At 46.3% G+C, this 23,435-nt stretch overlaps 1 protein-coding gene across 2 annotated transcripts in view; it reads left to right on the top strand.

Annotated features, from left to right (window-relative positions):
• The window catches only part of FRMPD3 (FERM and PDZ domain containing 3), a 92,566-nt gene extending 70,668 nt beyond the window's left edge, over nucleotides 1-21,898 (top strand). For both annotated transcript variants that reach the window (XM_032250904.1, XM_032250903.1), the window contains 2 exons: nucleotides 14,805-15,626; nucleotides 17,935-21,898. In XM_032250904.1, coding sequence (XP_032106795.1) covers nucleotides 14,805-15,626; nucleotides 17,935-21,011 — 3,899 coding nt within the window. In that variant the 3' untranslated portion in view covers nucleotides 21,012-21,898. The remainder of the gene's footprint in view (nucleotides 1-14,804; nucleotides 15,627-17,934) is intronic.
• The last annotated feature ends 1,537 nt before the right edge of the window (nucleotides 21,899-23,435 follow it).

Genomic DNA, 23,435 nt, shown 5'->3' with positions numbered 1-23,435 from the left:
ATAAATAGAGCTGATTAAATAATTGCATTGGATCTAAGGCAAAGCTTTACAGGTGCAGAGAGCTAGAGGATATTTGCAGGTTTTCTGGCTCAGTTGAAGTGTAGATGAAAATGAGTATAAAGGTGGGAGGAAAATGAGGTGGCTCAAAGAGCAGGTACTCCACATATTAGACCTAAGGCTAACACAGATGCAGTAAGTTGTCCCCTACCCAGCACCCACAAATCATGAGTGAATCTAAGACAGACACCCAGTAGTTGCACTCCTCACATGCTGAGTACTCTCAGCCCATTTGCCCTTGCTGCTTGACTATTTCTTCTTTCTTCAAGGCTATGGTTTTCTGAGTAGTCAGATGACACTTTGGGAGGCCGAGGCGGGTGGATCACTTGAGGTCAGGAGTTTGAGACTAGCCTGACCAACATGGTGAAACACTATCTCTACAAAAAAAAAAAAAATTAAATAAAAAGTACAAAAAATAGGCCAGGCATGGTGGCTGACACCTGTAATCCCAGCACTTTGGGAGGCCAATGTGGGTGGATCACCTGAGGGCAGGAGTTTGAGACAAGCCTGGCCAACGTGGTACAACCCTGTCGCTACAAAAAATACAAAAGTTAGCTGGGTGTGGTGGTATGCACCCATAGTCCCAGCTGTTTGGGAGGCTGAGGCAGGAGAATCGCCTGAACCTAGGAGGCGGAGATTGCAGTGAGCAGAGATCACACCACTGCACTCCAGCCTGGGTGACAGAGTGAGACTGTCTCAAAAAAAAAAAAAAAATACAAAAAATAGCCAGGTGTGGTGGTGGGTCCCTGTAATCCCAGCTACTTGGGAGGCTGAGACAGGAGAATTGTTTGAACCCAGGAGGCAGAGTTTGCAGTGAGCCAAGTTCCTGCCATTGTCCTCCAACCTAGGCAACACAGTGAGACTCCCTCTGAAAAACAAACAAACAAATAAACAGTAGTCAGATGAGATCTCGATTGAGGTGTTTGAGAGCAGAAACACACTCCTGATGGATGACCCAGACCTAAAGGGCTGTGGACACTCCCGACCCATACACATCTTCTCATCTCTTGTCTCTTCATCCCTATCATCATGACATAGCTAAGTTTACATCTTATGACATTGTCTAAAGGAACTAAATGGCAATCTGCCAAACACAGATTTGGGAAAGGATAGGTGGTCCCAAGGCATATGAAAGAGATTCAACATTTCCATAATTTGGTTGAGGAAGAAATTTAAAAGAAAAGAAAGAAAGAGATTCCACATAGAAAAGGAAAGGAACTGACAGAATAGTGAGAAACCAGGGGGCTGAGTTGCTGCATGTCTCCAGGTGAACAGCTCTGAAGAGGCGGCCATACTAGCAAACCTAAAGATGGCTGAATGATGGAAAAGCCAACATTAGCATTATCACTGTTACTTCTGGTCTTCCTCTCTCTATTTCCATCCAAGTAAACTATACCTCGTACTGAGCAGGCTAGAGAGGAAGAAAAGGAAAAGGGAAGATAAAGTGAAGAACCTGGAGCCCAGCCAAGGACAAAATATGACAGTGAAGATTATTCGGGGGGAATACACTTTCAAAAGGCACTAGAAGTGGCTCTGTAGTCCCACCCTGTCTAACAAACAGTTTTTGTTATCCCATCAGCACCCTAGCCAATGCTAGCCCCAAGTATTCCCCTTGCTCTGAGCATAGTGGCACCAAGGAGGCTCTGGGGTTCTGGGGATAGTGGCACCAAGCACAAGAGAGATATGTGCTTCCTGTGTTACTGCAGTCTCACTGAACACATTCCAACATTCTGTGTTGCTTTTCCAAAGGCAAATCTATTTCCTTGCATTCTCTATGGGCTAAGCATGGCTTTAGAACACCCCCCTGCCGCCACCTTCCTGGCTCCTGGGAACCGTCTTGGGCCTGCAGAAATATGGGGGCTCAGGTTGCCTCTAGCACAGGGCCACTGTGTCCATGCAGGAGCCAGGCGGACCACTGTGATGTCTCTGTTTTTGCAGTACTTCTCCTTCTTGGGGTAGAAATAATCAGCTCAGGGGCAGAGACCTAAAGAAAGTTCTGCTCTTCCTTCCCTATCTCTTCTGGTCAGAAACATGAGAACTTGAACTTGGCATCATCTCCCCAGGTGTATGGTTTAATGCTTGGACTCCATTTCTTAGATTTGTGGACTACTTGGTGCTCTTAGTGGGTGGAGTGGGGTGGAATGAGCCTCATGGCTCTACCTGAGTTCACTGAGCTGTCACTGCCCCAGCAAAGTTCTAGGACTTGGTGTGCACATTTTGTCTCATGGCCTCTAAAAAGGGAAGGGCACCACTGAGGAGACCTCTGCTCAGGTTACAGTGAAGGGATTATCAATTCCTGGTATTGTTGACTTTTAGGACCAAGGTCCAAAACTGAAAGCAATTTCCTACACCAGGCCTTACTTTCATCCCAGAACAGAAGCCCCAATACCAACTGTTGTTCCTTAACAAAGGCCAGTAGAGAATAGGCATCCTCCCAACCTCATCTGGGCTTTTCTCCCAGGGTCCAAAGCCACAGCCCACTTAGGTCCTGGTCTCTCAGGAAAGGGAGGGAGAGGTCTGGCCAGCTCTATTCTTGTACCACAGCAGCTGCTAGTTGTTAGCAAGCCCAACTTAGGGCTCAGGCTATTGGGCCTGCAGAATGAAGTTAAAGCAGCAAGTGGGAAAGTGAAAACATCACCTTCCTTCAAGTCTCAGAAACAAAAAAAAAAAAGGAGAATGGGAACATAGTAGGGAAGAGAGTCCTTCTTGGGCTTTATCAGTAGCTTCACCAAAGTTACTATACTTATTCACTCAACAGATCAAGCACTCATCATGTGCCAGGTGCAGAAGATGCAGCCATGAATAACAGACATGGTCCTTATGATCCTTGCCCTCACATAGCTTACAATCTAGTAGAGGGGAAATATAGACAGATGATTAAAAAGATAAGGCCAATAAGGTCAATACCTTTGCATTTATATATGAGAGATTCAACAGATACAACAGAATCGTCCCTGGGTTTGAGAGCCCAGAAAGGTTCTTAGCTTAGAGAAAGGCCCAGAAAAATGCCAGTTCTCTGTCTGTAATGAGGTGGTGGGCAACCCAAAGGCAGCTACCATCTTTCTGCAGCCCTGAGCTCCCTGTATCCTCGGGGAATTCAGGAAAAAAGGCTTTGAGGGCCCCAGTTAGGGCCTCAGTTGGAGGAACTCACTCTACGTCCTCTACCATGGTTAGAAAACAGTTTGGGCTGGTGAATTGAATATTTTGGTTAATGGCTACTATATATCTTATGAGTGACTTACAAATTTTCATGTAGTTAAAATCCAGCAACATGTACAAAGTACTAAAGTAAGACTGAACATAATAGACTTTTTTTTGGATGATTCAGAAAGAACATGAGGTTCTTGCAAGGCCTCTAGGTCGTCGTTATCACCAGTGATTATTGGACTATAGAAGAGAACAGACCAAGTACTAGAATGCTGGTTGAGTCAATGTCACAATGACTGTATGTTTTATATATAAAAATAGACTGCATGTATTTTCAAACATAATTCCAGTTGAATCACCGTCGTGTTCTTGGCAAGCATTTTTTTCTAGTCAGTCTTCTAAGTGACTGAGTACAGAGGGATAGACTAGGGCAACCCCCTTGGGGAAAGCTGATGAGCAATTTACAACATATTTGCAATCTGGGAGGCATACTGTCCCAGACATCAGCCAGCCACACCTGGCTTTACTGGAATTTCTAATCTTCTGCCAGGAGAAGATTTGGGCTTTTCCAGGAACGTTTTGTCCTCTGATCTGGAAGTCATAGTACCAAGTGATGGACAGGGCATTACCTGGCCTGGACAGTCTAGTGCTTAGAGATGTTTCCGTCTTGCAGGGAGGGAAGCCACTCTTAGAATTCCAGCCCTTGTCTGAGAGGAGTCACCATCTGCTTATTGGGCATGCTGCTGGGAGCCCCCTTCGATGGCAGCTTATCGCCAGACTGGCTATCCTGATTGTTCAGCTGTCTCATAGGTAGTTAGCACCTGGTACATCCCCAGGACCTGTGGACAATGTCTTGGGGTAAAGAGACATCATGAACTTATAGTTCATACTCTTGACTGAGTGCTCCCCTGGAGCACTTAATCCTAAGTCTCAGAGGCCTGGATGGATGGTAATTAAATAATATTTCCCCAACTGACCCAGAGTTCCCTAGATACAGTAAAGCCCCGTAAGGCCTGAACCAACCCCACTTATTGAATCCATGTTTAAAGGGGCAATATGACCTATGGAAAATTGCAAGAGCTTGAGATCTGAAGTCACACAGACTTGGGTTCCCGTCCCTGTTTTGCTGTATCTTAACTATGTGATTATGACTAAATGCCAGAAACTTAGTCTCAATTTCCTCATCTGTAAAATAAGGATAATACTATTATCTACTTCATAAGGAATTTGACAGGACTGTGTGAGATGATACAACACATAAAGTCCCTTCACAATACAGAGCATCCTCTTTTGCTCTTTTTGTTTGTTTTTTGAGACAGAGTCTCACTCCATCACCCATACTGCAGTGCAATGGCATGATCTCAGCTCACTGTGACCTCTGACTCCTGGATTCAAGCTATTCTCCTGCCTCAGCCTTCAGAGTAGTTGGGACTACAGGCGTGTGCCACCACACCTGGCTAATTTTTTGTATTTTGAGTAGAGATGGGGTTTTGCCATGTTGGTCAGGCTGGTCTTGAAAGCCTGACATCAAGTGATCCGCCCACCTTGACCTCCCAAAGTGCTGGGATTACAGGCGTGAGTCACCACACCTGGCCATCTTTTTATTTATTAATACATCTGTCATAGTGTGTGTGAATTGGTAGCTCATTATGCTTATGATTTAGTTTCCTGATGGCTAATGATGTCGAACGTCTTCATAGGCTTATTGGCCACTTGTATGTCTTCTTTGGTGAAATATCTATTCAAATCATTTGTCCATTTTTAAATTGGACTATTTCACCATAAATGTGAGGGGTTATTTGTGAACTCTCAATTCTACTGCCTTGATCTATATGTCTATTCTTTTGCCACCACTATATGGTCTTGATTACTATGGCTTTGTAGCGAATTTTGAAATCAGAAAGTGTGAGTCATCCTACTTTGTACTTCTTTTTCAAAATTGTTTTGACTGTTCTGGGTCTCTTGCGATTCTATATTAATTCTTTCTTTTTTTTTTTTAAGGTGGGGTTTCACCATGTTGGTCAGGCTGGTTTTGAACTCCCAACCTCAGGTGATCCACCTGCCTTGGCCTCCAAAGTGCTTGGATTACAGGCGTGAGCCACTATGCCCGGCCAGATTCTAAATTAATTCTTGAATTAGCTGTCAATTTTGACAAAGTCAGCTGGGATTTTGATAGAGACTCTGTTGAATCTATAGATCAAGTTGGAAAGTACTACCGTTATAATAATATTTATTAAGTCTTCCAATCTATAAGCAGAGAATATATTTCCATTCATTTAAATCTCCCTTAATTTCTTTCATAAATGTCTTATAGTTTTCAGTGTACAAATCTTGCTCCTTTTTTTTCTTTTTCATCTTTTTTTTTTCTTTCTACTTTAAGTTCCGGGATACATGTGCAGAACGTGCAACTTTGCTACATATGTATACGTGTACCATGGTGGTTTGCTGCTCCTATTGACCCGTCCTCTAAGTTCCCTCCCCTCACCTCCAAGCCCCCAACAGGACCTGGTGTGTGTTGTTCCCCACCCTGTGTCCATGTTTTCTCATCATTCAGCTCCCACTTATGAGTAAGAACATGTGATGTTTCGTTTTCTGTTCATGTGTTAGTTTGCTGAGGATGATGGTTTTCGGCTTCATCTATGTCCCTACAAAGGACATGAACTCATTCTCTTTTATGGCTGCATAGTATTCCATGGTGTATATGTACCACATTTTCTTTATCCAGTCTATCATTGATGGGCATTTGTGTTGGTTCCATGACTTTGCTATTGTAATTAGTGCTTCAATAAACCTATGTCTGCATCTGTCTTTATAGTAGAATTATTTATATTCCTTTGGGTATATATACCCAATAATGGGATTGCTGGGCCAAATGGTATTTCTGGTTATAGACCCTTGAGGAATCGCCATACTGTCTTCCACAATGGTTGAACTAATTTACATTCCCACCAACAGTGTAAAAGCATTCCTATTACTCCACAGCCTCACCAGCATCTATTGTTTCCTGACTTTTTAATAATCACCATTCTGACTGGCGTGAGATGGTATCTTATTGTGGTTTTGATTTGCATTTCTCTGATGATCAGTGATGGTGAGCTTTTTTTCATTTTTTTTGGCCTCATAAATGTCTTTTTTTGAGAAGTGTCTGTTCATAGTCTTTGCCCACTTTTTTATGGTTTTTTCCTTGTAAATTTGTTTACGTTTCTTGTAAATTCTAGATATTAGACCTTGATCAGATGGATAGATTGCAAACGTTTTCTCCCATTCTGTAGGTTGCATGTTCACTCTGATGATAGCTTCTTTTGCTGTGCAGAAGCTCATTAGTTTAATTAGAGCCCATTTGTCAATTTTGGCTTTTGCTGCAATTGCTTTTAGTGTTTTTCTCAAGAAGTCTTTGCCCATGCCTATGTCCCGAATGTCCCCCTAGGTTTTCTTCTAGAGTTTTTATGGTTTGGGGTTTTACATTTAAGTCTTTAATAGATCTTGAGTTAATTTTTGTATAAGTTGTAAGAAAGGGGTCCAGTTTCAGTTTTCTGCATATGGCTAGCCAGTTTTCCCAGCACCATTTATTGAATAGAAGATCCTTAGGATTGTCTTGGCTATACAGGGTCTTCTTTAAGAATGTTGAATATTGGCCTGCAATCTCCCTTTTTTTTATGACAGGGTCTCACTCTATTGCCCAGGCTGGAGTGCAGTGGCACGATCTTGGCTCTCTGCTACCTCTGCCTCCCAGGTTCAAGTGATTCTACTGCCTAAACCCCCCGAGTAGCTGGAAGTATAGGCACATGCCACCACACCTGGCTAATATTTGTATTTTTAATAGAGACAGGGTTTCTAGTCGACCATCTTGACCCCACCTGCTCCTCCTTTTTAAATTTATAACTAGTTAAATAATTAAAAAGTCAAAATTTGCCTGGCGCGGTGGCTCAAGCCTGTAATCCCAGCACTTTGGGAGGCCGAGGCAGGTGGATCACGAGGTCAAGAGACCAAGACCATCCTGGTCAACATGGTGAAACCCCGTCTCTACTAAAAATACAAAAACATTAGCTGGGCATGGTGGCGCGTGCCTGTAATCCCAGCTACTCAGGAGGTTGAGGCAGGAGAATTGCCTGAACCCAGGAGGCGGAGGTTGCGGTGAGCCGAGATCGCGCCATTGCACTCCAGCCTGGGTAACAAGAGTGAAACTCCGTCTCAAAAAAAAGTCAAAATTTAAAAAGACAAATTAGTAAATAAAATATGGTTTAAATAATAAAAAATAAGTACATTTATAACTATTTCTTTTTTATGTTATTGTAAGTAGAAGGACTTCCTAATTTTATTTTCAGGTTGTTTGTTGCTAGTGTATAAAAAGAGAATTGATTTTTGTATATTGAACTTGTAACCTGTAAGAGATAGTTTTATTTTTTCCTTTCTAATCTGGATGTCTCATATTTCCTAACTGCCCCAGCTAGAACTTTCAGTTATGCATAGTGTTGAATGGAATTGGTTAGACTATCTGGACAGACCCCAGACTTAAAAAGAAAAAAGAAATGGTGAGAACGGACATTCTGATCTTCTTCCTGATCTAAGCTTTTATCCTTTCATTTGAATCAAGTATGATGTTAGCTGTGAGTTTTATATAGATAACCTTTATCATATTGAGGAAGTTCCCTTTTATTTCTAGTTTATTGAGTGTTTTTTCATGAAAGGGTGTTAGATTTATGTTTTTATTTATGTTTTTGTGCGTCTATTGAGATGATCATGTAGTTTTTATCCTCTAGTCTATTAACATGGTGTCTTATATTGATTTTTTGGATGTTAAAGCAACCTTGCATTACTGCAATAAATCCCACTTGGTCATGGTGTATAATTCTTTTTATATGTTGCTGGATTCAGTTTGTTAGTATTTATACACCACTGGGTCATGGTGTATAATTTTTTTTTAGATGTTGCTGAATTCAGTTTGCTGGTATTTTGTTGAGGAACTTTGTGTCTGTATTCATGAAAGACATTGGTCTGTAGTTTTCTTATGACATCTTTGTCTGGTTTTGGTATCAAGGTAGTACTGGCCTCATACAATGAGTTAAGAAGTGTTTTCTTCTCTTGTTTTTTGGAAGGGTTTGTGAAGGATTGGTGTAAGTGCTTCTTTCAGCATTTGGTAAATCCACTAGTGAAGTCATCTGGGTCTGGGCTTTTTTGGGGGGTGAAGGAGGATTTTTAATTCCAATCTCAATTTCTTTTCCTGTTATTGTCTATTCAGATTTTCTGTCTTCTTGAATCTGTTTTGGCAAATTGTATATTTCTTTTTTTTCTTTTTTTTTTTTTTTTTTTTTTTTTGAGATAGAGTTTACCTCTTGTTGCCCAGGCTGGAGTACAATGGCATAATCTCGGCTCACTGCAACTTCTACCTCCTAGGTTCAAACAATTCTGCCTCAGCCTCCTGAGTAGCTGGAATTACAAATATGTGCCACCATGGCCAGCTAATGTTTTGTATTTAGTAGAGACGGGGTTTCACCATGTTGGTCAGGCTGGTCTTGAACTTCTGATCTCAGGTGATCCACCTGTCTCAGCCTCCCGAAGTGCTGGAATTAGAGGCGTGAGCCACTGTGCCTGGCCCAAATTGTATATTTCTAAGAATCTGTTCATATCATTTAGGTTATCCAGTTGATATAACCTTATTCATCATATTCTCTTATAATCAATTCTGTATCTGTAGGGTCAGCAGTGATATTCTTTCTTTCATTCCTGATTTTAATAATTTGAGTCTTCTCTCTTTTTTGTTTGATCTTTTCAACTAAAGGTTTATCAATTGTATTGATCTGTTCAAAGCACCAATTTTTAGTTTCACTGGTTTTCTCTATTGTTTTTCTATACTCTATGTATTTCCTTCTGCTTGCTTTAGGTTGTTTGCTCTTCTTTTTCTGCCTTTATTTTTGTTTTGCTTTTAATTTTTGTATGTACATAGTAGTTTTATATATTTATGGGGCACATGAGATGTTTTGAGACAGGCATGCTATGTGAAGCAATCACATCATGGAGAATGGGGTATCCATCCTCTCAAGCATTTATCCCTTCTTTGTGTTACAAACAATCCAATTATACTCTTTTAGTTATTTTATGTTATTTTTATTTCAATGGTTTTTAGGGAACAGATGGTGTTTGGTACATGGATAAATCCTTCAATGGTGATTTCTGAGATTTTGGTGTACCCAACACCCAAGCAGTATACCCTGTACCCAATGTGTAATTTTTTATCCCTCACCCCCTCCCACCTTTCCCCCCAAGTCCCCAAGGTCCATCCTATCATTTTTATGCCTTTGCATCCTCATAGCTTAGCTCCCACTTACAAGTGAGAACATACAATGTTTGGTTTTCCATTCCTGAGCTACTTCACTTAGAATAATGGTCTCCAACTCCATCCAGGTTGCTGCAAATACCATTATTTCATTGCTTTTTATAGCTGAGTAGTATTCCACTATATGTATTTACCACGTTTTAGTCTACAGTCATACCATCCTGAATGCACCCAATCTCATCCATATATATATATATATATATATATACACACACACATATATATACACACATACACACCACATTTTCTTTTTTAAAAATTTTTAAATATTTATTTATTAAATTTTTTGAGATGGAATCTCACTCTGTCACCTAGGCTGGAGTGAAGTGGTGAAATCTCAGCTCCAAAAGTGCTGGAATTACAGATATGAGCCACTGTGCGCAGCTGTACCACATTTTCTTTATCTACTTGTTGATTGATTGGCATTTGGGCAGGTTCCATATTTTTGCAATTGTGAATTGTGCTGCTATAAATGTGCATGTGCAAATGTCTTTTTCAGATAATGACTTCTTTTCCTCTGATTAGATACCCAGTAGTGGGGTTGCTGGATCAAATGGTAGATCTACTTTTAGTTTTTTAAGGAATCTCCATACTATTTTCCATAGTGGTTGTACTAGTTTACATTCCTACTAGCAGTGTAAAAGTGTTCTCTTTTCACCACATCCACACCAACATCTATTATTTTTTTATTTTTAAATTATGACCATTCTTGAAGGAGTAAGGTGGTATTGCATTGTAATTTTGATTTGCATTTCCCTGATAATTAGTGATGTTGAGCATTTTTCCATAAGCTCATTGGCCATTTGTATAGCTCCTTTTGAGGATTGTCTATTCATATTCTTAGCCAGCTTTTTGATGGGATTGTTTGTTTTTTTCCTTGCTGATTTGTTTGAGCTCCTTGTAGATTCTGGATATTAGTCCTTTGTCGGATGCATAGTTTGCAAAGATTTTCTCCCACTCTGTGGGTTGTCTGTTTACTCTGCTGATTATTTATTTTGCTGTGCAGAAGCTTTTTAGTTTAATTAAGTCTCATTTATTTATTTTTGTTTTTGTTGCATTTGCTTTTGGGTTCTCAGTCATGAAGTCTTTGCTTAAGCCAGTGTCCTGAAGACTTTTTCCAATATTATCTTCTGGAATTTTTATGGTTTTGGGTCTCAGATGTAAGTCTTTCATCCATCTTGAGTTGATTTATATATAAGGTGAGAGATGAGGATCCAGTTTCATTCTTCTACATGTGGCTTGCCAATTATTCCAGCACCATTTGTTGAATAGGGTGTTCTTTCCCCACTTTTTGTTTTTGTTTGCTTTGTCCAAGATCAGTTGGCTGTATTTGGCTTTACTTCTGGGTTCTCTATTCTGTTCTATTGCTCTATGTACCTATTTTTATGCTAGTACCATGCCTTGTAGTATAGTTTGAAGTCTGGTAGTGTGATGCCTCCAGATTTGTTCTTTTTGCCTAGGATTACTTTGGCTATGCTGGCTCTTTTTTCATTCCATATAAATTTTAGGATGGTCTTTTGTAGTTCTCTGAAGAATGGTGATGGTGTTTTGATGGGAATTGCATTGAATTTGTAGATTGCTTTTGGCAGTATGGTCATTTCCACAATATTGATTGTACCCATCCATGACCATGGGCTGTGTTTTCATTTGTTTGTGTCATCTATGATTTCTTTCAGTAGTGTTTTGTAGTTTTCCTTGTAGAGGTCTTTTACCTCCTTGGCTAAGTATATTCCTAAGTATTTTATTTTTTTACAGCTATTATAAGAGGGGTTGAGTTCTTGATTTGATTCTCAGCATGGTCACTGTGTTGGTGTATAGCAATGCTACTGATTCGTGTACGTTAATTTTGTATCCTGGAACTTTATTGAATTCACCTATCGCATCTAGGAGATTTTTGGGTGAGTTTTCACAGTTTTCTAGGTATATGATCTTATCATCGGTGAACAGTGACAATTCGACTTCCTCTTTACTGATTTGGATGCCCTTTATTTCTTTCTCTTGTCTGATTACTCTGGCCCTTTTAGTTATTTTTAAATGTACAATTAAGTTATTATTGACTATAGTCACCCTATTGTGTTATCAAATAGTAGGTCTTATTCATTCTTGCTAACTATTTAGTTTGCTCTTCTTTTTCTGGTTTCTTAAGGTAGAAGTGGAAGTTTATGTTAATTCATATGAAATCTTTCTTCTTTTTTAACATAGGCACTTTCAGCTGTAGATTTCCCCTTTAAGAACTATTGTAGGCCTGGCATGGTGGCCTCACGCCTGTGATCCCAGCACTTTCGGAGCCAAAGTGGGTGGATCACTTGATGTCAGGAGTTTGAGACCAACCTGACCAACATAGTGAAACCCTGTCTCTACTAAAAATACAAAATTAGCCGGGCATAATGGTGCACACCTGTAATGCCTGCTACTTGGGAGGCTGAGGCAGGAGAATCGCTTGAACCCAGGTGGCAGAGGTTGTAGTGAGCTGAGATCGCGCCATTGCACTCCAGCCTAGGCAACAAGAGTGAAACTCTGTCTCAAATAAATACATACATACATACATATATACTTTAGCTAGATCCCATAAATTGTGATATGTTGTATTTTCATTTTTATTCATCTCAAAGTATTTTCTAATTTCTCCTGTGAGTCCTTCCTTGACACCTTGGTTATTTAAGAGCGTTTTGGCAGCCGGGCACAATGGCTCATGCCTGTAATCCCAGCAATTTGGGAGACCGAGGCGGGCGGATCACTTGAGGCCAGGAGTTTGAGACCAGCCTGGCCAACATGGTGAAACCCCATGTTTACCAAAAATACAAAACTTAGCTGGGCATGGTGGCAGGTGCCTGTAATCTCAGCTACTTGGGAGGCTGAGGCGGGAGGATCACTTGAGCTCAGGAGGTGGAGGTTGCAGTGAGCCAAGATCGCACCACTACCCTCCAGCCTGGGTGACAGAGCGAGACCCTGTATCAAAAAAAAATTTTTTTTTTTTTTTTAATGAGACGGAGTTTCACTCTTGTAACCCAGGCTGGAGTGCAATGGTGCGATCTTGGCTCACCGCAACCTCCGCCTCCTGGGTTCAGGCAATTCTCCTGCCTCAACCTCCTGAGCAGCTGGGATTACAGGCACGCACCACCATGCCGAGCTAATTTTTTGTAGTTTTAGTAGAGACGGGGTTTCACCATGTTGACCAGGATGGTCTCGATCTCTTGACCTCGTGATCCACCCGCCTCGGCCTCCCAAAGTGCTGGGATTACAGGCTTGAGCCACCGCGCCCGGCCAAAAATTTTTTTAAAGGAGAGTTTGTTTAATTTCTACTTGTGAATTTCGCAGACTCCTTTCTGTTATTGAATACTAATTTAATTATGTTGTGGTCAGAAAATATATTTTGTATGATTTTATTCCTTTTAAGTCTACTAAGGCTTATTTATACCCTAACATGTGGTTTATTCACAATAATGTTCCATATGCACTTAAGAAGAATGCCTGTTCTGCTACTGTTAGGTAAACGGTTCTATAGATTTTGGTTAGGTCTAGTTTGATTTATAGTATTGTTCAGGTCCTCTGTTTCCTTGTTGATATTCTGCTTAATTGTCTTATTCATTATTGAAAGTGGAGTATTGGCCAGGTGCAGTGGCTCACGCCTATAATCCCTGCACTTTGGGAGGCCAGGGCTGGTGGATCATTTAAGGTCAGGAGTTTGAGACCAACCTGGCCAACATGGTGAAACCCCGTCTCTAACAAAAACACAAAAAAATTAGCCGGGTGTGGTGGCAGGTGCCTGTAATCCCAGATACTCAGGAGGCTGAGGCAGGAGAATCACCTGAACCCAGGAAGCAGAGGTTGCAGTAAGCTGAGATCATCACACCACTGCACTCTAACCAGGGCAACAGGGCGAGACTCCATCTCAGGGATTAAAAAAAAAAGCAAGCAAAGAGAGTGGAATATTGAAGTCTCCTACTACTGTTGTTGAATTGTTTATTTTTCCCTTCAATTCTGTCAGTTTTTTCTTCCTGTATTTGGGGATTTTGTTGCTAGGTGCCAGTGCTGTGCTTTTGTCATAGGTGTGAGCACTAGTGAAAGACAACACTGGCACATTGACTCTGTCAAACTGGAGTTTGAGAGGCATTTTGAAGTCTTGTTTTCCAGCATCTTGACCACCCTGATGAGGTATAAGGGTAATGGCTAAAAACACAGATTTTGAAGTCCTTCAGACCTAGGCTCAAATCCAGTCTACTACTCGGTCTGTGTAACCTTAGGCGAGTCAGTTTCTTTCTCTGTAAAATGGGGATAATAATAACTACCTCATTGAGCTGTTATGAAGATTAAGTAGGATCATGTATATTAGGACCTGGGCCTAACTTAGTGCTTGTCATCTTTCCGTCTGCAGTCTGAGTATATTCTCATAGATAACATGGGGAAGAACTCCAAAAACAGTGAGAGAAGCTATTCACAGACAAAGCATTTGCTATAGATAATTCTCAGATGCACACACCTACCATCATTAAGAGTGGTTGCTGAGAGCATTTGCCACATGTATATGTGTGGCAGGTAGGGCTGGCCCTGCATGAATACAGAAAGGAATAAAATTTGAAGAATTATAAGAATGCTTCCCCTGCCCTCCTGTCAAGTATGCACATCCCCACCTATCTCCCATATACTTTACACATTCAGATCCTGGAATTCTGCTATACAGCATTATTCTTTTAGGATCCCTCCATCAACAGGCCTCTTTGAAATGCAAACTCTTGGGCATTGTATGTAGTCTGTTTAACAGGTTCCGACTAAAGCATTAGTAACTTGTCAGATCTATTTCCTTCTGCTAGAAGAGATTCAAGATAACAAGAACAACAGAGCACTGGTGGTTGGAAAAACTGAAAAGGAGTGGGGGCAGGAGCAGGAACAGTTCCAATGGGGACGTACGTTTACAGCTGACTTGCAGACCAGGGGTATCCATGTAAGAGTCCATCTGTGCCCAGATACCAGGCCCTAAACTAAGGTGTTCACTCCCTCCCTTACCATACCCCATGCCTTTTCCCATTTCAGAGGTGATGGAGCCATTAGCAGCTCAGGTTATTAAACTCTACCCACTCTACTTTCAGGGTCAGCAGTAGCATAGCTCATCAACTTCCCTACCCCTAATCTCTGGCAGCCAGATAATGCTTTGTCCTGGGACCTGCCACTTGGTTGTGCTGCAGACACATGAGCCAGAGACGCCAAGAGAGCTCAGTCACAATCCTCAGCACCAGGGCTCATCTGTTGATTCTCTTTCTGGGTTTAGATTACATGCACAGCGCCCACCGCCCTGTCACTGGGGGCCACCTGGGGAAAAAGGAGAGTAGTTATGTGGGCAGCATGGGCACCAGCCCCAGGAAATCGAGCCGCTGCACACCCCCACCTGCCGACTCTGAGCTTGTCAGCTTCTGCTACCTCCATATGCAGGAACAAAGGAAGGAGCAGGAAAGCCGGACAGATGTCAACGAGAACCTAATATTCTTTGAGGAGACCAGGCCCCGAACCAAGTCTGACCCCACATCCAAAAGCTCTGGCCAAGGTTATGAGGTAGTCCCCGATGACTTTGATGCAGCTAGCCTAGACCACGAGCCTTGTGCCAGCAGGGCCCGGTCCTACACCTTGGACAATTCCCTTGGGGCTGAAGCCCTGAATTTCTACTGTGACTCTTGCAAAGCCAAACTCCAGGAGCAGCTGGGCCCTCGCAAAAGTGGGAAGCCTGGCTCCTCTCGTGACAATATAGTAGATTTGATGTCCCTCCCACCACCTGGGAGTGAGGAGGAGGAGGAGGAGGAAGATGAGACAACTTCTCTGTTGCCTGCCATTGCTGCCCCACCCCCGGGTTTCCGAGACAACAGCTCTGACGAGGATGACCCCAAGCGCCGGGCTGTCCAGAGCCAGGAGCAAGGACGCCACCTGCGTGGGCTTCTTTACGATGAGATTCCAGTGACATTGATTGACAGTGTGCAGACCCGGACAGTTCGAGATCATGCCCAGGAGCTAGATGATGCCCTGGTGTCCACTCTGCAGGCTCTGGAAGCCCTGGCTGCATCCGAGGATGGACCACACCCACCACCCCCACAGACTGCAGGTAATGACCCATTTCTCGTCTTTCTTTCCTCTCCCTTCTTCTCCTGTCCAGGAAGGGCCAGTAGGTAACATTTTTGTCTTCCCAAGTAGATGTTAGAGTCACTGAGATATGTCAGGGAAGTGGATGGATCAAAGGTTGTTTAGATAGGGTCAGAGGAGCATCCATGTTACAGCAGGGAGCAGCTGCTCAGCTCTAGCTAGAGTTCTGGCTCTCGCCATTGCTTCTTTTTGGAAACGCCTTACAGATAGATTGCAAGGATTGGGGTCATGACAGCTATGGATGCAGGCCAGGTTGGGGGATCAGAGAAAAACTGTGAGAGATGTAGAAGACAGGCAAAGAACATCCAGCATGCACATGATTGAAAGCAAAGCAAGGCCAGGCGTGGTGGCTCACGCCTGTAATCCAAGCACTTTGGAGGCCAAGGCGGGCGGTTCACCTGAGGTCAGGAGTTCAAGACCAGCCTGACCAACACGGTGAAACCCCGTCTTAAAAAAAAAAAAAATGCAAAGCAAAACTACCAACTCACTACCTAGTGAGCTGGGACCCGGGGAGCCAAGAACCATCACTGTTCATTGCTGAGGTCTTTATCCTGTCTAAGAACATGGGCTCTGAATCAGATCCACCTAAGTCCTGGTTTCTTCAATCATTGTCAGTGTAACCTTTAGCAAGGCACTTACTCTCTCTGAGCCTCATCTTAAATGAGTTTTATAACAGTACTTCTATCACATGGGGTTGTCATAAGGATGGAATGAGATCATTCCTGCAAAGCATGTAAGCACTGCCTAGCACACAGTAAGCCCTCAGTAAGTGGTAGCTGTTGTTGCAACATATTAGTTAGTAGGAGAATCGTACAACATGCATGCTGTTCCCTGTTATAGACACACATATCTCCATCTTGTATACAAACTCAGGCACATACCCATAGTCACACAAATGTCCCTCCATACACATACACCTTAAAAAAAAGAGAAGAGGGCTGGGCGCAGTGGCTCACACCTATAATCCCAGCAATTTGGGAGGCTGAGGTGGGTGGATCACTTGAGGCCAGGAGTTCAAGATTAGCCTGGCCAACATGGTGAAACCCCGTCTCTACTAAAAAGAGAAAAATCAGCTGGGTGTGCTGTAGTCTTAGCTACTCAGGAGGCTGAGGCAAGAGAATCACTTGAACCTGGAAGGCGGAGGTTGCGGTGAGCCAAGATTGTACCACTGCACTCCAGCCTGGGTGACAGGGTGAGACTCCATCTCAAAGAAAAAAAAAGAGAGAAGAGGTAAATGACACAGCAACAGAAAAAAAATAGGGAGAAATAGGGACCATGAGAAAGCATGTGAGGCAGGGAAAAGTGTAGACGGGGAGGGTGAAGGGATTGAGGTCAGAGGGAGCCTGCCTTTTCTGTGTGCGAGGACACCCTTGACATTGGGCAGCCCCCGTGTATTTGGCCCCCAGAGCTGGCATTTCTCTTTGCTGGAGTCTGGAGAGAGTGCTAGCTGCTCCCAGGCTTGAGTCCCATGTGGCTGCTGGAGAGCGGACCTCAGCTAAATGGCCTCAGCTGCAATGACTGTAGGCGGGCCTGGCCAGATGAGGAGGGATAGAGAGGGGCCTCTCTTTGCCAGCCCCTCTTTAGGATAATTAACAAAAATTTCCTAGCTGTTGAATCTATAAATAGTTGTGATTAGCATGGTGTTTTGCATGTGATTTGCATGGTAATTTGCCATCAAACTGCCCATATCCCCTCTCCACCTCTTTTGTTTCTGTTTTGGATTCCAGTCTTTCAGCCCCTTCGTACAACTTTCCCCTCTTTGTCCCCTCCCCTCCACTCCTCCCACCTTCAGCCCTGCATTCTCACCAGGCTTGACTGGTTTTCTCTAGCTGGAAATACTGCTGGCTAACCTTGGCCTCCATGCACTCTCTAAAGAGTCAGCCCTCCGTATCTGAGGGTTCTGCATCTGCTGATTCAACCAACCACAGATCAAAAGTATTCGAAAAAAAGAAATATGTCTATACTGAACATCTACAGATTTTTCTTGTCACTATTCCCTAAACACCACAGTATAACAACTATTTACATAGCATTTACATTGTATTAGGTATTATAAGTAATCCAGAGAGGATTTAAAGTACATGGGAAGATGTACATAGGTTACATGCAAATACTGTGCCATTTCATATCAGGGACTTGAGCATCTGCAAGTTTTGGAATCTTCGGGAGTCCTAGAGCCAATCGCCCATGGATACCGAGGGACAACCGTGTAGAGCTGGAAAAGAGCTTGATTTCAGTAAGCGTAACAAGCCCTATCCCTGTTCCTCCAGGTCTGATTGTGCTGGCCACAATCACTCCTGAATCATCGCTGGACTCGGGTCATGAAACCAACTCTTCAGAGCTCACAGACATGTCAGAGATGATGTCAGCCATGAAGCAGCACCAGAACACCACCTACTTCCTGGCCCAGCACCTCAACAAGGACAGCCTCCTTGCCCGCAAGGACCTGCCCTTCCGGATCCAGAGCTGTGCAGCCCAGGCCGTTCTCACGGCCCCTTACTCTCTCGGGCGCCCAGATCCCAACCAATCTCTCCAGCCGGTTGCCACAGGCCAGAGTTCTGGCCCCCCCGGCGCCCGGAGGAAGCTGCCCCAGTCAGAGGGCCAGGCACAGGGAGAACGAACATACTCCTTGGCAGTGCACCCAGCACTGTCCCCACAACTTAGTGAACAGAAGAATCTGAGCCTGCTGTCCCCAGTTCCTAAGGACAAAGGGCCTGGTCACACTAGGTCAGGCCTAGAGATGTCACTGAGAGCGGCTACATCATCCCTCAGTGAAGAGCAGGTCTCTGAGCTGAGAGAGAACCTGCCCAAGGAGGTCAGGTTGAGCCCCAAGCTTATCCTGGACCCAAAGGGCAGTGTGACCCCAGCCATCATCTCGGCCGCCCTGCAGCAGGTGGTTCACAGTAAGAGTCTTGTCACTCCTGGTGGGGCTTTGGGAAACGCCCCCAGCAGGGGCGAGAGAAGCCTGGAGGACAGCATGGGGAGGCCAGAGGTTAGCATGGCAAGGCCAGAAGTTAGCATAATGAGCAGCAGTGCCAATAAGAATTTGAAGTTCAAAATGAGCCCCAGTGCTCCAGAGACCTCACGGAATTCTCAGCATCAGCTGGGCACAGAGGTCTCTTCCAGCCCCAGAGCACCCACAGGCAGCCGGGCTGACAGCCTGCACCTCACCCCGCAGGAGAACAGGCTGTCTGTTCAAAATTTCCCTCCCAAAAGCTATCTTTTGCGAGCAAGCCGAGAGTCAGTGGGCAAGCAAGCTACAGGGGAGGTGGCAGGCAAAGGTGGGCCAGAGGGTGGTAAGCCCATCCTACCGAAGCAGGGCACCATCTCCAGCCAAGGGGAGAAGGCGCAGCTGGAAAGCACACCCAAAAGCAGCAAGCTCGAAGAGACCGGCCTGGTTCCTCGAGCTAGCTACCCCATGGCTCTGCAGAGCCCCAGCTGCCATTCGAGAAGCCACAGCCCCAGCTGCCAGCCCCGTGGCCACAGCCCTATCAGCCAGTCTCGAGGCCAGAGCCCCAGCTGCCAACCTCGAGGCCAGAGCCCACTGAGGTCTCAGGCTGCCAGCCGGCAGGTGAGCACTATGCCCTCTAGGAAGCTTGAAACAACTCTCAATGGAGCCCACTCAACCTCTGAAGGCCCTGCAAAGCCCAAGTCATCCCGAGGTCCTTTCCGGCTACGCAATTTATTCTCTGCCACCTTCCCAACCCGCCAGAAGAAGGAGACAGATGAACGGCAGGCCCAGCTGCAGAAGGTAAAGCAGTATGAGCTGGAGTTCCTTGAGGAGCTTCTAAAACCACCAAGCCAGGGGGAGTTGCCAGGCACCGAGTACCTGCAACCTCCAGCACCCGGCCGCTGTAGCTGCCAGCTCCGCAGCAGCCCTGTGCAGCAAGGGCCTGGCATGTCCCGCGAGCAGAGGCGCAGCTGCGACTGCAAGCGCATCTGCCGGGGGGGCCGGCCACAAGCCGCCCAGACACCAGTGCCCAGCCTCCGGGGGAGGGAAAGGGACAGGGTCCTCCCTACCCAGAGGCAGCCAGAGGCTAGCCCAGGCATGAGCCTTAGCAGCCCCATCAATGTCCGGCGCATTCGTTCTACCAGCCTGGAATCCCGAGAGTGCCGATCAGACCCAGAGAGTGGTGTTTCGTGCCTCACCACGTGTGCCTCAGGGGGCGAATGTCTGGGAGCTCCGAATTACAGGAAACTGATGCGCCGCTACAGTATCAGTGAGCTGGACCAGGGTGACAGGGCCTCGCTGACCTCGGATGTCTACCCACATCTGCCCCTGGGCATGCTGCCCAGGGAGGCCAAGGAGGTAGAGGCAAGCCTCCCCCTAGCCTTGGGTCCCAAAAGCAGGTCTCTGGAGTCACCGACCCTGGGAAACCCCTCCTATGTCCAGGTTGCCCCAGAGACCAAAGGTCCCAGACAGATGGCTGTGTTCTCACTGCCCGAGGAGGTGTACCGGCAGCCTGCCGATCTAGATGAGGACAGTGAGAGCAGCAAGTGCTGCTCCATTCGCTACTGCTTCTATTACCGCAAGTGTGACATGGCAGATGATGCCAGTGACGGCAAGGATGAGCTCTCCTACTCTATCCCCATGAAGATCCTGCCCGGCATGAAGCTGGACGAGCAGGTGGTACCTGTGGTGAGCAGGACCCTGCAGGTGCTGGATGCTGCCACCTGCAGCAGCAGCAGCCCTGAGGCCTCCCGCACTCAGGAGATTGACCTCCGCGTGTCCACCTTCGAGGGGAGCCTGGCCAAGATCAATGCCCTGAGAGCCCATGCCTATGGCCTCCCTGATGGCTTCCTGGCTGCCCGGCTGGACACCAACGAGCTGCTGACAGTCCTGCGGCAGTGTGTGGCCAGCCCTGAGGCCCGTGCCCCCAAGCCCTATGTCTCTCAGATCTCCGAGTATAAGCTCGAGCTAGCTCTCAAGTTCAAGGAGCTCCGGGCCTCCTGCCGCCGTGTGGCCAATGTGGACAAGAGCCCGACTCACATGCTGGCAGCCATCACGGGCAGCTTCCAGGTGCTGAGCAGCCTCATTGAGACCTTCGTGCGGCTGGTATTCATCGTGCGCTCCGAGGCCCAGCGCCAAGAGCTGCTGGCCAAGGTAGAAGAGGTGGTGAGGAACTACACCTTCCTGTTGCGTGCAGCTGAGGAGTCCACAGCCCGGAATCTTAACCAGCAGCAGCAGCAGCAGCAGCAACAGCAGCAGCAGCAGCAGCAGCAGCAGCAGCAGCAGCAGCAGGCGGCAGCAGCTGCAGGGGCAGCCATGGAGCATCCACCAGGCTCCCCAACCTCAGCGACTGTTATGAGCACATTCACCCACTCCTTAAAAACCCTTATTAAGTAGGGCATCTGCCCACACCTGTCCCCCTTCCCTAACCATGGCCCCAGGTTTGAGCTTTGTGGTCCTTGCATCTTATGGTGAGTGTGTGTGTCTGCTGGGCTAGTCAGGGTCCAAGAGCCCATCAGTCTCCGGGGAGTGGAAACTCCCTTGATTGAGGCTCTCTCTTAAGGGCTGCAAGCTTAGCTGCCGCCCCGGGTGTCCTCACCCCTTCCCTGGCGTCTGGGCCTCACTGTGAGGGCAAAGGCCCCTCGTCACTCTGCTCACAGCAGAGCTGTATTTTCTCTCTTCTCTGGGGCTGAGAGGTGACATCAGGCTCACTTCCTGCTCAATCCATGTTGGGCGCTGGGGGAGCCAAGGCCTGCAAGCAGACCCTCAGGCCTTGAGCTCCCCGTGGCATCAGCTCCCCTGCTGGGAACAGTGGCAGTAACAGCATGCCACAGCGCCAAGCTGAGGGGAGAGGGCACTCAGTCCAGATGTGCCCAACCACTCTGGGCTCACACTCAACTGGCAGGTGCCACCCTGAGGGCCTGTGCCTGGGTGAGATACCTGCAGAAAACAGCCACACTAGGCTGTTTGCAGCCACCCAACAGGCTGGCAGCCTGGGGAGCCCTCACCTCCAGGTCCAGTAGCTCCACACCAGCCATCCCCAAAGTGCCCTGCCCCTCACTGATGGGCAGGGCAGCTCAGTCCACTAGGGAGCAAGCATCTGGGATCACCCCACTCGTTTTGGGTAAGGTATCTGGTAAAAAACGTCTGCCTGGGGAGACCCAGTGCAGGCCTAGGAGCCCGCCCGGCCCAGCGCAGGGGCTGTTGCTGCAGGCGTGAGGCTCCTCTCTTAACATCTTTCTACCAGACAGACTGTCCTTAGGAGTTTGACTTAGCTGTGGATCGGGGAGGGGGGTGGGGGGAGGGGGGAAGGGGGTAGGGGTGGGGGGTTGATGACTATATCTTAAACTTCTGGAAGCTAGCGTGATATGTTAATCCTGAGTATATGCTTTTGGCTGTGTATTGACCCTGTGGATTTGTCTCTCTAAGAAAAGAAGCTGAGCGCCTTACCCGGTGCAGTCCTGCACCTCTTTCTCCCTCTCTGGAGCCATCTGGAAGGGAATTCACACTGTTTAACATCCACCTTGACACACACCTCCTATTGCCACCACCGCTGCCGCTGCCGCCGCTGCCGCCACCACCACCACCACCACCGCCACCGCTGCTGCGAACCCTTCCCCCACCCCACCCCACCCCCACAACCTTCCTGGGAGTGAAGACACGGAGTCCCTACCAACTGTCCCACTGTAGGGAACAAAGAAAGCCAATGTTTCTTCTGTATAGATTGCTTCTCGTCCACTTCTCCATATCTCCCCATTTGCCATACCCTCGTGCCCTGCGTCTGCCTCTCTTTCATCACTGTGAGAGGCCCATGTGAAATGTCTCATTCTGATGTGAGTTTTATAAAGATGTACACTGTGCTTAACCTCTGCCCATCCTTGGTAGCCCCTAGTGCAATAAAGTCTCCCTCAGTGGTGAGTTCTCCCCGCAAGGAGGAGGGGAGCTCCTTCTGCAGAAGCCAGCCCCTCACTTCCTTGCTTCTCCTCCCCCCAGGACCAAGTTGTTGAATGGGCCAGAGATGCCACCAGTGGGGAATCCTTTCCCCTCAGCCACTGCAAACCGGAGCGCTGACGTGGTCTTCTTCTTCTCCCACCTTCGCCACTCAGCCCCTGCCTGTGTCATTTCACCGCCATCCTTCACCTCTCCCTCAGCCTCACAGAAAGGAAACATTTTCTAATGTCTGTATATAGTATATATACTACATAAAATATATAAATTATATATATATACTAATTTATGTCTTGTTTTTCAAGCAAGAGTGATTAAATCTATTCATCCTACTATCCCAATAAGTCTTTGCGGTGCCTCTTTGTGGGTGTCCTTGTGTCCTTGAATTGTTGGTTGGTGGTGGCCCTTCGTGTGCTCTTCCTGGACCCCTGCTCCCATGTACTGGGCCCTGGTGGGTGATGGAGCTAAGAACCCTGTTCCTGCCACCTCCCCAACATGCAGGGGATCCCCTTTGCTCCTCTTTGAAGCCTCCTGTTTCTCACAGGAGTTGGAAGTTGTCTACCTCTTTCTCTTGACCACAGGGCCTCTGGCTCACCTGGCCACCAGGGCTGTGACCTCAGAGCTGAAAGGTTGGTGGGGGCGGGCATGTGAAGAAACACAGTGTGCTGTGTGCCTAGCGTATCAGATGGCCTGAGAATTAGGATTTTAGGCCACCCCTCAGACTGGGGTTGGGAAGTGGGGCCTCTCCCTCTGAACCGTGCCTTCGTGCTCTCAGAGTGCAGCCTGACTGCCTCACAGTTTAGGCTATGGAGTCCCTTGCAACAGCCTCTGGCCATGTAGTGGGGTGGGAGGGATTGTTTCATAGGATGGAAG

The sequence above is a fragment of the Sapajus apella genome, unplaced genomic scaffold, assembly GCF_009761245.1.
Source record: "Sapajus apella isolate SASKATOON/1434 unplaced genomic scaffold, GSC_monkey_1.0 scaffold73, whole genome shotgun sequence".
NCBI classification, from domain to species: Eukaryota; Metazoa; Chordata; class Mammalia; order Primates; family Cebidae; genus Sapajus; species Sapajus apella.
Note: the sequence above shows the minus strand (reverse complement) of the source record. Positions and strands in the feature narration are given on the sequence as shown.